This window comes from Solea solea, chromosome 18 (assembly GCF_958295425.1).
Source record: "Solea solea chromosome 18, fSolSol10.1, whole genome shotgun sequence".
NCBI classification, from domain to species: domain Eukaryota; kingdom Metazoa; phylum Chordata; class Actinopteri; order Pleuronectiformes; family Soleidae; genus Solea; species Solea solea.
Genome location: NC_081151.1, coordinates 23,253,480 through 23,268,778, shown reverse-complemented (window position 1 = coordinate 23,268,778; position 15,299 = coordinate 23,253,480). Strand labels below are relative to the sequence as shown.

The 15,299-nt window shown below is 37.9% G+C and overlaps 1 protein-coding gene across 1 annotated transcript in view; it reads left to right on the top strand.

The window, feature by feature from the left end:
• Positions 1-1,655: 1,655 nt before the first annotated feature.
• Positions 1,656-15,299, top strand: part of kcnh5b (potassium voltage-gated channel, subfamily H (eag-related), member 5b) — an 88,949-nt gene continuing 75,305 nt past the window's right edge. Inside the window, exons 1-3 of the mRNA XM_058616180.1 lie at positions 1,656-1,912; positions 10,786-10,909; positions 12,535-12,641. Coding sequence (XP_058472163.1) covers positions 1,840-1,912; positions 10,786-10,909; positions 12,535-12,641 — 304 coding nt within the window. The 5' untranslated portion in view covers positions 1,656-1,839. The remainder of the gene's footprint in view (positions 1,913-10,785; positions 10,910-12,534; positions 12,642-15,299) is intronic.

Below are 15,299 nucleotides of genomic sequence, written 5' to 3'. Positions count from 1 at the left end.
CACTCGGCATTTTGCACATTTACTGACGACACACACGCACACATACACACGCACACACACACACACGCGCACACGCACGCACGCACACACACACGCTGAAGTATCTGAAGAGATCTTGACAGGAAACCTGATGGACTTGGACGAGTGGACGCAGACATGAGAGCAGAGACTTGAACACAAACTGAGAGAGTTCAGTTCATGGAAAACCATTTCAGTTTTTAAAATCCTTCGTTCAGATTGACCTCAGTGACACAAAGTGACCACACGAGGCAGCAGCAGACCAGCAGCTCCTGTGTCCCTGTGAGCTAAAATCACTGATTTTCTCTGTGGGCTTTGGTGTGGGAGAGTGAGTGGTTTACAAAAGTCTGTGTCACAGTGAAATAAAGACGTGATCATGTTCTTAAAGATATAATGTTGGTCACTTAAATGTATAAGACTATTTAACTGCTCACTTGTGTTTGTTTAATAATTCATAATCGGCTCAGTTTTCACTCTGTCACAGTGTGGACATGAAGCTCCTCGTGGATCACTGTCTTTCTCTCTCTCTCTCTCTGTGTCAGGGGCCCTTCGGCTCCCAGGGGCCCCATTAATCCTGTGTTCAGTCTAATGAGCGTTCCTGAGAGACTGAGTGACACTGTTGTCACTGCAGCGTGGTTTCAAACACAGAAGAAGAAGAAGAAGAAGAAGAAGAAGAAGAAGAAGAAGAAGAAGAAGAAGAAAGATGTTTTATGAACAAACAGAATCCCATTAAAACTGAAACATCAATAACATCTGTAACAACACACAGTATGAATGTGTTTATTTATTATATTATATTAACTTTATTAAACACAAGTCAATGATTTATTTACAGTAAATTATCTTTTAATTGTTCTAAGTCTCATAATTCTTGTTATTCTCATAATTGTTCCAGTTCTCACTTTTCTCATCAATATTTTTCAAATTTATTTGACTCCTTACAATTCTAATAATTCTCATTATAATTGTAATTCTCATAAATATTATTAATTACTCATATTTAATTGTTTTATAAACTGTCCTGTTCTCATTATTCTCATAATTCTTATTAAAAACATCTCATTATAAATGAGATGTTTTATGATTTAATGATTATTATTATAGTCATAATTCATTCATGTCATTTTTTAAAGCATTTTTCTTATAAGAACATTTTAAATTTCTTCTCATTCTCATTTTTATTCACAATTCTCATAATTCATCTTTCTCTATTTTTTATAATCTGATATTCCTTCTATTCTCATTATTTTAATGTTCTTATAATAATTTAATAAATATAAAAATAATGATAATTATTATTATTATTGTTGTGATGAATCAGCAGAAAAAGTTTCTCTGTAATTAGTGATTTATTTTGAAGAGACAACATCTGAAGATCACGTTAGTGAGCAGGTTAGTTAACAAGTTAGTGAAGAGGCGAGAGAACAGGTAAGTTAACAGGTAAGTTAATATTAACAATAATCAATAGGTTAGTTAATGAGTCAATAACAAACAGTAAACTCATCAGCATCAGCAGTATCAGACGCTCATGCGCGCTGAGAGCCTCCTCCTCTCCTCCTCCTCCTCCTCCTCCTCCTCCTCCCTCTCCTCCCTCTCTTCCTCCTCCTCCTCCTCCTCTTCGTCAGAGTCTCCGCAGCTGTGGCTGTGATCAGTGCGCACAGAGGAGCCACAGCAGAGCGCGCGGGCTACAATGATCTTCTCCATCGCTCCGACTGAGAGCCCGCGACAGAACCGAGCCCAGAACCGCAGTCACGACACCGTCCACGCCCGCAGCGCCAGCACCGAGCCGAACCGACACCAGCCCCGCCCGCCCGCAGCAGGATGCCCGGGGGAAAGAGAGGGCTCGTGGCACCGCAGAACACTTTCCTGGAGAACATCGTCCGGAGATCGAGCGGTGAGTCCCGAGCTCGGCTCCGGGTTCGGGTTCGGGTTCAGGTTGAGTGAGACGCGGCTCTGATGTGATCCAGACTGAGTGTTCGTGAGGATGAGGACGAGGAAGAGTTTTCCTCTTCTTCTCCAAGTCTCCACGTTCACCTTTAAAGTGACGCGAGGCGCGTGACACAGAAAAAACACACACGTGGAATTCAGTTTGTGACAAAATCAAAACAAAGCTCGAGGACTCACAGTTTACGCACAGATTCTTCTTCTTCTTCTGCGGATTAAAATCCTAAACTAGTGTAATCTGTCATTTCAACACCTGATGTTTTCATCGTGTGTGGATTTTTTTAATCCCATTTTATTTTCTTTAGTTTTAAATATGATGTTAAAAACATGCACACACATTAATGAAGAATTAAAGAGACACAGAGATTATTAATCTGTGTTATTAGCAGAGGATTAAAACTTTAACTTTAAATTAAATTGTTTTAAATTAATAAAATCTGACAATCAATTTCCTGCCAACTCAGCACTTGTTGTTGTTGTTGTTGTTGTTGTTGTTGTTGTTGTTGAAGAATAAGAAAGTAGCATCACGCTCACACCTGTGCACAGCCATGGACTCTGTAGCGCCCCCTACAGCAGGATCATGGTTGCGTCACATGTCCCTGGATCTGCAGTTTCTTCATGATTTTTTGGAGATTTGTTGTCGACGGCCAAACTCAGGATTGATTTAGGACAAAATTCATCAGGATTTTTCGTGGAATTTTCCACCTGACAGGAAGTCGGACATACTGGATTTTAGGAGTTTGTGTTTGAGGCTCTTTAAGAAACTCCACAATCTTATGAAACTTGGCAGAAAAAAATCTAAATATTAACTTTTTTACGTCACTGGATCGTGGGCGTGGCATGTTGCCTCTATAGCGCCCCCTGTTTGAGGTGGTTAATGTGCATAAAAACTCTTGATAACTGGTGTGGAGGCCACGTGTCATAAACATGCTTAAAGTGGCACGACCATGGGGCTCTATAGCGCCCCCCAAAGGATCAGATGGGGACGAAATTTAGTTTAATGTCCTCATTCAACAGTTTTGTCAGGAACTATTTTTGGAATTCTTTGACCTGACAGGAAGTCGGACATGTTGGTCGGATATATTCTTCTTCTTCTTCTTCTTCGTCGTTCCTCACATTTGTGAAACTTGGCGTGGAGGTCAGGTGTCCAAAAAATACAAAAATGACATGGTGTTTAGACCCGTGTGTCGCCGTGACAGCGCTCTATAGCGCCCCCTAAAGTAGGACCAGATCATGACGAAATTTAGTGGGTTTAAAATCCTCACTCTACAGTTTCTTTAGGAATGTTTTGGTGAAGCAGGAAGTCAAATTACATCACTTTGGATTATTATGAAACTTGTTCACCTCATTATTATTATTTTATGTTTTTTGATGATGTTGTTGTGCAGCTTGTGCAGTAAAGTATCAGGTTGTGCAGTAAAGTAACAGCTTGTGCAGTAAAGTAACAGGTTGTGCAGTAAAGTAACAGGTTGTGCAGTAAATTAACAGGTTGTGCAGTAAAGTAACAGGTTGTGCAGTAAAGTAACAGGTTGTGTGGTAAAGTAACAGGTTGTGTAGTAAAGTGACAGGTTGTGTAGTAAAGTAACAGGTTGTGCAGTAAAGTAACAGGTTGTGCAGTAAATTAACAGGTTGTGCAGTAAAGTAACAGGTTGTGCAGTAAATTAACAGGTTGTGCAGTAAAGTAACAGGTTGTGCAGTAAAGTAACAGGTTGTGTGGTAAAGTAACAGGTTGTGTAGTAAAGTGACAGGTTGTGTAGTAAAGTAACATGCTGTGTGGTAAAGTAACAGGTTGTGTAGTAAAGTAACAGGTTGTGTAGTAAAGTGACGGGTTGTGTAGTAAAGTAACATGTTGTGTGGTAAAGTAACAGGTTGTGTAGTAAAGAGACAGGCTGTGTAGTAAAGTAACAGGTTGTGCAGTAAAGTAACAGGTTGTGTAGTAAAGTAACAGGTTGTGCAGTAAATTAACAGGTTGTGCAGTAAAGTAACAGGTTGTGTAGTAAAGAGACAGGCTGTGTAGTAAAGTAACAGGTTGTGCAGTAAAGTAACAGGTTGTGTAGTAAAGTAACAGGTTGTGCAGTAAATTAACAGGTTGTGCAGTAAAGTAACAGGTTGTGCAGTAAAGTGACAGGTTGTGTAGTAAAGTGACAGGTTGTGTAATAAAGTAACAGGTTGTGTAGTAAAATAACGTGTTGTGTAGTGTAGTAAAGTAACAGGTTGTGTAATAAAGTAACATGTTGTGTAGTAAAGTAACAGGTTGTGCAGTAAAGTGACAGGTTGTGTAGTAAAGTGACAGGTTGTGTAGTAAAGTAACAGGTTGTGCGGTAAAGTAACAGGTTGTGTAAAGTAACAGGTTGTACAGTAAAGTAACTGGTTGTGTAGTAAAGTAACAGGTTGTGTAGTAAAGTAACATGTTGTGTAGTAAAGTAACAGGGTGTGTAGTAAAGTAACATGTTTTGCAGTAAAGTAACATGTTGTGTAGTAAAGTAACAAGTTGTGCGGTAAAGTAACAGGTTGTGTAGTAAAGTAACAGGTTGTGTAAAGTAACAGGTTGTACAGTAAAGTAACTGGTTGTGTAGTAAAGTAACAGGTTGTGTAGTAAAGTAACATGTTGTGTAGTAAAGTAACAGGTTGTGTAGTAAAGTAACAGGTTGTGTAGTAAAGTAACAGGTTGTGTGGTAAAGTAACAGGTTGTGTAGTAAAGTAACAGGTTGTGTAGTAAAGTGACAGGTTGTGTAGTAAATTAACAGGTTGTGCAGTAAAGTAACAGGTTGTGCAGTAAAGTAACAGGTTGTGTAGTAAAGTAACAGGTTGTGTGGTAAAGTAACAGGTTGTGTAGTAAATTAACAGGTTGTGCAGTAAAGTAACAGGTTGTGTAGTAAATGAACAGGTTGTGCAGTAAAGTGACAGGTTGTGCAGTAAAGTAACAGGTTGTGTAGTAAAGTGACAGGTTGTGTAGTAAAGAGACAGGTTGTGCAGTAAAGTAACAGGTTGTGTAGTAAAGTAACATGTTGTGCAGTAAAGTAACATGTTGTGTAGTAAAGTAACATGTTGTGTAGTAAAGTAACAGGTTGTGCAGTAAAGTAACAGGTTGTGTAGTAAAGTAACAGGTTGTGTAGTAAAGAGACAGGCTGTGTAGTAAAGTAACAGGTTGTGTAGTAAAGTAACAGGTTGTGTGGTAAAGTAACAGGTTGTGTGGTAAAGTAACAGGTTGTGTAGTAAAGTGACATGTTGTGCAGTAAAGTGACAGGTTGTGCAGTAAAGTAACAGGTTGTGCAGTAAATTAACAGGTTGTGTAGTAAAGTAACAGGTTGTGTAGTAAAGTAACAGGTTGTGTAGTAAAGAGACAGGCTGTGTAGTAAAGTAACAGGTTGTGTAGTAAAGTGACAGGTTGTGTAGTAAAGTGACAGGTTGTGTAGTAAAGTAACAGGTTGTGCGGTAAAGTAAGAAGTTGTGTAGTAAAGTGACAGGTTGTGTAGTTAAGTGACAGGCTGTGTAGTAAAGTAACAGGTTGTGTAGTAAAGTGACAGGTTGTGCGTTAAAGTAACAGGTTGTGTAGTAAAGTGACAGGTTGTGTACTAAAGTAACAGGTTGTGTAGTAAAGTAACAGGTTGTGTAGTAAAGTAACAGGTTGTGCGGTAAAGTAACAGGTTGTGTAGTAAAGAGACATGTTGTGTAGTAAAGTAACATGTTGTGCAGTAAAGTAACAGGTTGTGTGGTAAAGTAACAGGTTGTGTAGTAAAGTAACAGGTTGTGTAGTAAAGTAACATGTTGTGTGGTAAAGTAACAGGTTGTGCAGTAAAGTAACAGGTTGTGTGGTAAAGTAACAGGTTGTGTAGTAAAGTAACAGGTTGTGCAGTAAAGTAACAGGTTGTGTGGTAAAGTAACAGGTTGTGTAGTAAAGTAACAGGTTGTGCAGTAAAGTAACAGGTTGTGTGGTAAAGTAACAGGTTGTGCAGTAAAGTAACAGGTTGTGTAGTAAAGTAACATGTTGTGTGGTAAAGTAACAGGTTGTGTGCTAAAGTAACAGGTTGTGTGGTAAAGTAACAGGTTGTGTAGTAAAGTAACAGGTTGTGTAGTAAAGTAACATGTTGTGCTCTAAAGTAACATGTTGTGCAGTAAAGTAACAGGTTGTGCAGTAAAGTAACAGGTTGTGTAGTAAAGAGACAGGCTGTGTAGTAAAGTAACATGTTGTGTAGTAAAGTAACAGGTTGTGCAGTAAAGTAACAGGTTGTGTAGTAAAGTAACAGGCTGTGTAGTAAAGAGACAGGCTGTATAGTAAAGTAACAGGTTGTGTAGTAAAGTGACAGGTTGTGTAGTAAAGTAACAGGTTGTGTAGTAAAGTGACAGGTTGTGTAGTAAAGTAACAGGTTGTGCGGTAAAGTAAGAGGTTGTGTAGTAAAGTGACAGGTTGTGTAGTAAAGTGACAGGCTGTGTAGTAAAGTAACAGGTTGTGTAGTAAAGTGACAGGTTGTGCGTTAAAGTAACAGGTTGTGTAGTAAAGTGACAGGTTGTGCGTTAAAGTAACAGGTTGTGTAGTTAAGTGACAGGTTGTGTACTAAAGTAACAGGTTGTGTAGTAAAGTAAGAGGTTGTGTGGTAAAGTAACATGTTGTGTGGTAAAGTAACAGGTTGTGTACTAAAGTAACAGGTTGTGCAGTAAAGTAACAGGTTGTGTAGTAAAGTAACAGGTTGTGCGGTAAAGTAACAGGTTGTGTAGTAAAGTAACAGGTTGTGCAGTAAAATGACATGTTGTGTAGTAAAGTAACAGATTGTGTAGTGAAGTAACAGGTTGTACAGTAAAGTAACATGTTGTGTAGTAAAGTAACAGGTTGTGTAGTAAAGTCACAGGTTGTGTAGTAAAGTCACAGGTTGTGAGACCTTTAATGGTCTCTGATCAGATTTGAATGCTCAGTGTTGCTAGTGATGAAGTGCGCCCTCTTGTGGTCGCCGTGTTCGTCAAAGTTTGTTTGAACAAAGTCATTGATTGTGAGGAAGGAGGAAAGGTCAGGATGATCCTGTGTGTGTGTGTGTTGTGTTGTGTTGTGTTGTGTTTAGTCGTAGTCAGCTGTTTAGTGTAAAGGTCACACCACAGGCTCCGTCCAGCAGCAGCAGCACAGACTTCACAGACTTCACAGACTTCACAGACTTCATAGACTTCAGGCCAAACACACTGCAGCTTTGTTTCCTGATGAAAAATCACAGGAATTCATTTTTATTCTGTTTCTTCAGCTTTTTTGTTGTTGTTTTTAAAGGTGAGGTTGAATCACACTGTAGCCGCTGTAGTGACAAGAGTATCTGCAACACTGTAACTGAGGACTGTGTCTTTAATAATAGCGTGAATGGCTGAAACATGTTAAAGTTAAAGTGTTAAATGATCCGTCAGGAAAGATTAATATGGAGCCGTTACTCACAGAAAACATGAAGGAAGTTCTTAAAGATCATTCCATACAACATTGACATCTTTAAGTGCCATATTTTGGGGCGATAAAGACACTTAGTTACACTTAAATACTTGTTGAATCGTACTTAGCCTTTTTGTTTCTGCACAGCATTTCAAACAGAAACAATAAATAATAGAAGAGACTTCTGCTCTGTTGCTGTGTGTGTGTGTGTGTGTGTGTGTGTGTGTGTGAGTTTGAAAATGACGACGCAGTAAAGTGTCTTCTGCTTCTTTATGTGGCCACATTATAAAACTCACTATAAAACTTTTTTTTTCTGGAATATTTTTTATTATCGCCACTTTTTTTTTTTTTTTTTTTAAATACCTGACCTGAGTGAAATCAATAGAGTGAGCTGTAGCAGGGTTTTCCTCATCAGTCACAGCTGCAGACACAAATGACTGAGCATCTGTTTCTTCATCATACTTTCAGTGCACTTGCACACTTTTTGTCCCCCTCTATTTCCTGCTGTACACATGCACTGCACATGTCCTCTGCACACACACACACACACACACACACACACACTGTTCCTGGAGCTGCTCATTCCAAAAGTACACTTTTCTTTTCTTTACCTGCCAACTATTTTTGGAAAAACAGGAGGATTGTGTGAATGATGAATAATTACCTGTCAGAGTCACACACAGCAGCAGCAGCAGCAGCAGCAGCAGCTCTGGCAGGCGTTGAACTGGATCATCAGCAGTTTGGACAACCATTTATCTCATTAATTACAGATTCTGTTTCCAGCTTCCAAAGCAGAAAATACTGTCATATTTTTCATCTTTTTGTCAATGAATCAATTGTGGCTCTTTTCCACAGTAACACGGTGTCAGAAGTCTGCGGAGTTTGACCAAATATAGTTCTTTGTGCAGTAAAGAGTTAAAGCACAATCCACTTCCCCTGTTTTAAAGGGTTCACACAGAGTTTTCTCAGTTTTTATTTGATTTTAAACATTGAACAGAGGTTTTTTCAGGTGCTCACAACTCCAGGAGGCTTTTAAAGTAGTTTCTGATTGATTGTGGATATAGGTTGTTCTTTTTGTGTGTTTTTGACACTCACACAGAGACACACACACACACAGAGACACACACACACACAGACACACACACACAGAGACACACACACACACACAGAGACACACACACAGAGACACAGTGTGGTCGACAGCTCTGTGATTTACGTGAGGTTTAAAGCTAATTGTTTCAAAGTTAAAGCACCTGTACGTCCACATCTCTCCCCACTGACACACACAGTGTATGTGATGAATAATGTAAGCGTGTGTGTGTGTGTGTGTGTGTGTGTGTGTGTGTGTGTCAGCCGCAGAGCTGCTGGGTAAACTCACAGTGCTTTAATGAGGGGAGTGATGGAGCAGCGGATTGTTTCTCCCACTGTTTCCGTTTCTGATGCGTCGTCGTCTTCGTCGTCGTCGTCGTCGCATGAATCATTTTTAATAATGAGGTCGACGGCGTGAGACGACTCGTTCTCACTGTGCTGCATAAGTTTGGACTGGGACAGAGTCTGACGGAGCACTTTCTGCACCGCACTCTGCATCTGTTCTACATGTTAATGCATACACCTGTGTCTTACACACACACACACACACTTTATTATATACACACGTGTCAAACTCCCCCAGAAACCCTTAGTGCTCACGAGCCGTGAATAATACACACACGTGTGTGTGTTTAAATGACATTTTTATTAAAAGACAAACAAGAAAAAACATGTAGCATTTTGATTAATAAATGTAATCTAACAAATATTAACCATATATGATGTTTTTATTGCTCATAATCGTGATGAAGTAAACACCTGTTGAGTAATTTAACATAGTATAGATACAGAGAGTATATATGTATGTATATATATACATATATATATATATATATATATATATATATAGATAGATAGATAGATAGAGAGTGAATGGGAACTTCATGAAGTTTGGTTTTAGCCAAAAAAATGAGGCTTATATAACATTTTTGCAGTGTAAATCATAAATCCTTAGAAAGATAAAATCATAGAAAACAAACAAAAGCTAGGCAGAAGAGGGGTGTGGCTTCATCTATATTAAGGCGGGGCTTTATGTCATCTGTAAGCAACATGGCTGCCGTGGCAGTTCCAGAGAAAGTAGGTTGAAAATGTTTGTTTGAACAGAACTCGTGTTTGTTTGCTTGTTAGCGCTGGTTGCTACAGTTTTCATTCAATGAACACATTTGAATTCTGTTTTTAACACGTTTGAATTTGCTGTGTCATGTTTGTTTGTTTCTGTGCTCGCATAACTTGAGCTAGCTTTAGCCTCTGTGCTTTATTTAGCCTAGCATCACAATGAACATTTAGCAGCCTGATGAGCAAAGCTAACAGCTGCCTGTTCGCTTTGTACACAGTTGTTGTTGTTGTATTTTTGTGATTTATTGTTGTCTCATTCAAAAACTGTTGTTGTTTGAATGAGAGGCCTGTTTTAGCCTCATGATGCTAGCTAGCTTCACTTCTGCTGGTGAATGTGTGTGTGAGTGAGGTAAAAAAATAACACAAGGAAAAAGAGAAAGTTTCCCACTCAGCACTACAAACTAATCTAAGGTTTAATGTGGATTATTTTAACATTTTGTCCTTGGAAAATTTGACTCAACGTGTAAGTTATATTGTGTGATATTTAATGCTAAATATGTTCAGTTATAGCTTAAATACACTAAAAAGCCTTAATATCTTTATTTATGTCATTGATTTTTGATATCTGTCGTACACACGGTGGTTTCCTTTGTCGTGTCGGTTTATTAGGTACGCTTGAACATTAACTTCAAGATCATTTGAACAGTTTGATGTGATTTGTATTATTTATTTGTGATGTGCACTTTAATTAACATGAAAACGTGTCACTACGTCTTTTAAACCAGGAGTCTCTAAATGAATGTCCTGCAGGGACACATGAGTCGCTGTGTGTGACTGTGTGAGGACAAACAACTCTCATCTATTATCTTAAAATGATATCATGATTTTCCATTGTGATATAACAGCAATAACATTTGTGTATTTTTAATAACACGGGCCCTTAAAATGCTATTTTGATGAGAGAAAGTTTTAGCAAGGTGTACCTAATAAACTGCCACCTGATACTAGTGATTATTTTCACTATATTATATTGTTTTGTTCACAAACATTTTAATCAATTCTTTGTTATATGGAACAAAACATGTAAGCATTTAAACATTTAAGAAGAAGCTAAAAAAACTTGTTTTAATGATTAAAAATAAACACTAATTGTTGCAGCACAATATAACCCAGGAGATCATGACAGTAATGTGTTTTTAAATGTCTTCTTCTTTAGTTTTGATGCTGGTGCTGATGAAACCTCTGTGTGTGTGTGTGTGTGTTGAATCTTCCCTCAGAGACCAGCTTCCTCCTGGGAAACGCCCAGATCGTAGAGTGGCCTGTAGTTTACAGCAATGACGGATTCTGCAAACTGTCGGGCTTCCACCGAGCTGAGGTCATGCAGAAGAGCAGCACATGCAGGTGAAACTCGTCACGTCACTTTGTTACTGTGTGGAAATGGAGACGTAAAAGTCTTGTTGCTTTATTGTAACTGCGTTCACATCATCTGCTCTAATTTAATCTTGACTAAATGTCTCATTGAGCCGCCCTTTGTTTATGCATTTTTGATACTTTAAATGTTTTAGTTACAGTGGAAAATATATAGAGTATAATAGTTTTTAAAACTAAAACCATTTCGGTTCAAAGTGCTGCTTTTATCCTAAAAAAATGTCCATTTATTTCAATTTCATACATAATTTAAACAACAGAGGAAGAAAAAAGCTCTGTTTTCACTTTATTTTCTGAGTTTTTGGTGATGATTATCACTTGGAGATGTTTAAGAGATAAATAAATGTTTATATATATATATATATATATATATATATACAGAGTGTATAGATGCAGAGAGTATAGATGTATAGTGTATGTAGAAGGTTGAGTGTGATGGACCACCTGCAGCTCAGTGAGCTGCAGGTGGAGGACAGTGTCTTCTCTTCCTCGCCTGTCACTCAACGAGACGTTTTAGACCTTGACTCCACAGAAAGGAGTCTCTCTCAGGTCTGACCGAGGGTGACGACATGAAAAGACGTCTTCACTGAGCAGAGACACTGTCAAACAGAGACGCTGAGACATTTCTGTCCACTCTCTGTTAGACTGGACTGAGGTGGACACTGAGACACGTCTTTCTCTACATCAGTGTGTCAATATAAATCATGACGGCATAATGTCGGGACTCATTTACAGTCATATCTGCAACATCTAATATTATAATGAATTAGAAAATACATTCAAACTTGACTCTAGAATTCTCAACCACTCACTCTCCCACACCAAAGTCCACAGAGAAAATCAGTGATTTTAACTAAGTTCAAATGTCTTATTTTGTATTATTCCGCATTTGAAATTCTAAATTCAGATTGACCTCAGTGACACAGAGTGACCACACGAGGCAGCAGTAGACCAGCAGCTCCTGTGTCCCTGTGAGCTAAAATCACTGATTTTCTCTTTTATGGGCTTTGGTGTGGGAGAGTGAGTGTTTTACAAACGTCAGTTCCCTGTTGTAACAGTGAGATACAGTATTCTTGGATTATTGTGGACTTAAGCTGCCAAATATTTGATTAGATAAGATAAGATTTGTTTTTTTTGTTTTTCCTGGTGTCCCTGGTGACAGCCATGTTTTCACTGACTGCCTCTCTCCTGCTGCTCGTCCACACGGGGGACACGTCTGACATTTCAGATAATGACAACACGGTGATACAGTTATACACTGTGTGTGTGTGTGTGTGTGTGTGTGTGTGTGTGTGTGTGTGCGCGCTGTAGTGCGAAATAACAAATACAAAGAGACTGAGCTGTTATTTCCCTGCATATTTGGACCATATCTGTCCTGTGTTCTTTCTCTGAGAGACACTGAAAATCCCTCCGACGAATGATATTAGCAGAGATTAAGATGTTCTGAGCCTTTTAAAGGAATAATTACATGCAGACTGCACCAATCCACAATCCTTCACTGAGAGCTAGATTGATGCCACCGCTGCATCAATTTACTCGTAAAAGAAACGTCTGAGTCAGCATTGATCACTCGTGTGTTTTCTCTGTCATTCTTCTAGTTTCATGTACGGAGAACTGACGGACAAGAAGACCATCGACAAAGTCCGGCAGACGTTTGACAACTACGAGTCCAACTGCTTTGAAATCCTGCTGTACAGAAAGAACCGTGAGTGCTGATTTCATTCACGTCACAAGTCTTCAACACGTTCACGGCTTTATCTTGTTACGAGACAGGAAACTGAACCGTGTTCATTCCTCACTCTCCCCTGCACCAAACCCCATAGAGAAAATTGGCAATTTTACATAACAGCACACAGGAGTTGTTGATTCACTGCTGCCTCCATCACTAAATTCAAATGTCTTATTTTGTATTATTTGGCTTTAAAAATCCTTCATTCTGATTGACCTCAGTGACACAAAGTGACCACAAGAGGCAGCAGTAGACCAGTAGCTCCGGTTTCCCCACAAGCTAAAATCACTGATTTTCTCTATGGGCTTTGGTGTGTGAGAGTGAGTGGTTTATAAAAGTCTGTCTGACCTAAAGACGTGAACATGTGACGTAGATATCATAGATGTCATGATGTAGTTTTTGGCTGCAAATGGCTGCTTTCTGTCCACATTAATCTACTTTCCATGAAGATATTATAGATTTCTGTGTAAGAAAATGCAAATGTCTCTGGTTTTGCTGTTTCACGGCTGTTCAGTGAACACTGGGAGTTTGTTTAGAGAGAGATCTGCGACCCACACAGGAAGTTATTAACGGGCAGAGAATGACTTAAATAAGGAGCTGAAGTCAGTTGCTGTAGATTCATGGAGGGTTTTCTGTTGAAAGTGTCCAGTGCACTGAAAACACTGAAGCTGGATCTCATCCTGTTTCCACTCAGTCGGTTTCTTTTCCACTTATGTATGGTTGCAGCAAACGATTCTCTTCATCATCAATTGATTAATCTGTCAATTATTTGGTGCGTAAGTGTCAGAATGATTTCTTTCTTAAAATAATACAAATATTCACATTTAAGAAGCTGAACAATCACAGAAACTTGTTTTAATTATTAGGAAAAAAACTCAAAATAGCTGGCGATTAATTTAGTAATAGATTTTTTGTTGCAACCTGACACATAATCAGATTTACCTTTTTTTAATGCATCAACTTTTCCATCTTTCTCATGCATTAAAACAGTTATGTAACTTAATTTCCTCCAATTTTTCTTGGTTTTTCTTTAGGTTTTTGTGAGTAAATCAAAACTGCTTTGAAATCCCACTGTACACAAAGAACAGTGAGTGCTGATTTAAAACCGGCTGATGGAAACTCCATTTTGGAGTTAATCTAATGTAGTTTCACTTCAAGTTTGGGTTGTTTCAGCTTCTTAAAAGTGAAAGTTTTCCCCTAAATTAAATTTACTTTCTATGCACTTCCTAATCCCATCTACACTTTGTCTGGATTTATTTCTTCCTCTTGTACTTGCATCAACGTCTCTTCCTAAGCTGAGGCTTTAGTGTTTTGTGATTCACTGTGGAGAAAAACGTCTGCCAAACAGACGGAGGAACAGTTTTATGGCAGCGCCGTTAACGCACTAAACACGGCGATAAACAACCACAGCCATTCTGCAGCGTCACTGTACAGACAACACAACATGGGACGTATGTTTACTTCCTCTTCGAAGCTTGTTAAATCATTCATTTGTTCATTTTTAATGTTTTCATTGTCGTGCCAGTTAAAAAAAAGCTCTTAAGGCCTTAAATCAGTATCTGCTAGTGCAGCACACACACACTGACTCAGCATCACGACAGATTTCTATTATTTCTGCAAATAATAATGCGTCATGTGGCTGCTTTGTACGTAGAAAATGCCCTTTAGCCTAAAGTACGTATAAAAATATAATATATAAAAAAATATATGAATATTTTCTAGTTTCTGGGATTTTTTAGCTTCTTAAATGTGAATATTTTCTAGTTTCTGGGATTTTTCGGCTTCTTAAATGTGAATATTTTCTAGTTTCTGGGATTTTTCAGCTTCTTAAATGTGAATATTTTCTAGTTTCTGGGATTTTTCAGCTTCTTAAATTTGAATATTTTCCAGTTTCTGTCATTTTTCAGCTTCTTAAATGTGAATATTTTCTAGTTTCTGTCATTTTTCAGCTTCTTAAATGTGAATATTTTCTAGTTTCTGTCATTTTTCAGCTTCTTAAATGTGAATATTTTCTAGTTTCTGGGATTTTTCAGCTTCTTAAATGTGAATATTTTCTAGTTTGTCATTTTTCAGCTTCTTAAATGTGAATATTTTCTAGTTTCTGTCATTTTCAGCTTCTTAAATGTGAATATTTTCCAGTTTCTGTCATTTTTCAGTTTCTTAAATGTGAATATTTTCTAGTTTCTGTCATATTCAGCTTCTTAAATGTGAATATTTTCTAGTTTCTGTCATTTTTCAGCTTCTTAAATGTGTATATTATCTAGTTTCTGTCATTTTTCAGCTTCTTAAATGTGAATATTTTCCAGTTTCTGTAATTTTTCAGCTTCTTAAATGTAAATATTTTCCAGTTTCTGTCATTTTTCAGCTTCTTAAATGTGAATATTTTCCAGTTTCTGTCATTTTTCAGCTTCTTAAATGTGAATATTTTCCAGTTTCTGTCATTTTTCAGCTTCTTAAATGTAAATATTTTCTAGTTTCTGTCATTTTTCAGCTTCTTAAATGTGAATATTTTCCAGTTTCTGTCATTTTTCAGCTTCTTAAATGTGAATATTTTCTAGTTTCTGTCATTTTTCAGCTTCTTAAATGTGAATATTTTCTAGTTTCTGTCATTTTTCAGCTTCTTAAATGTGAATA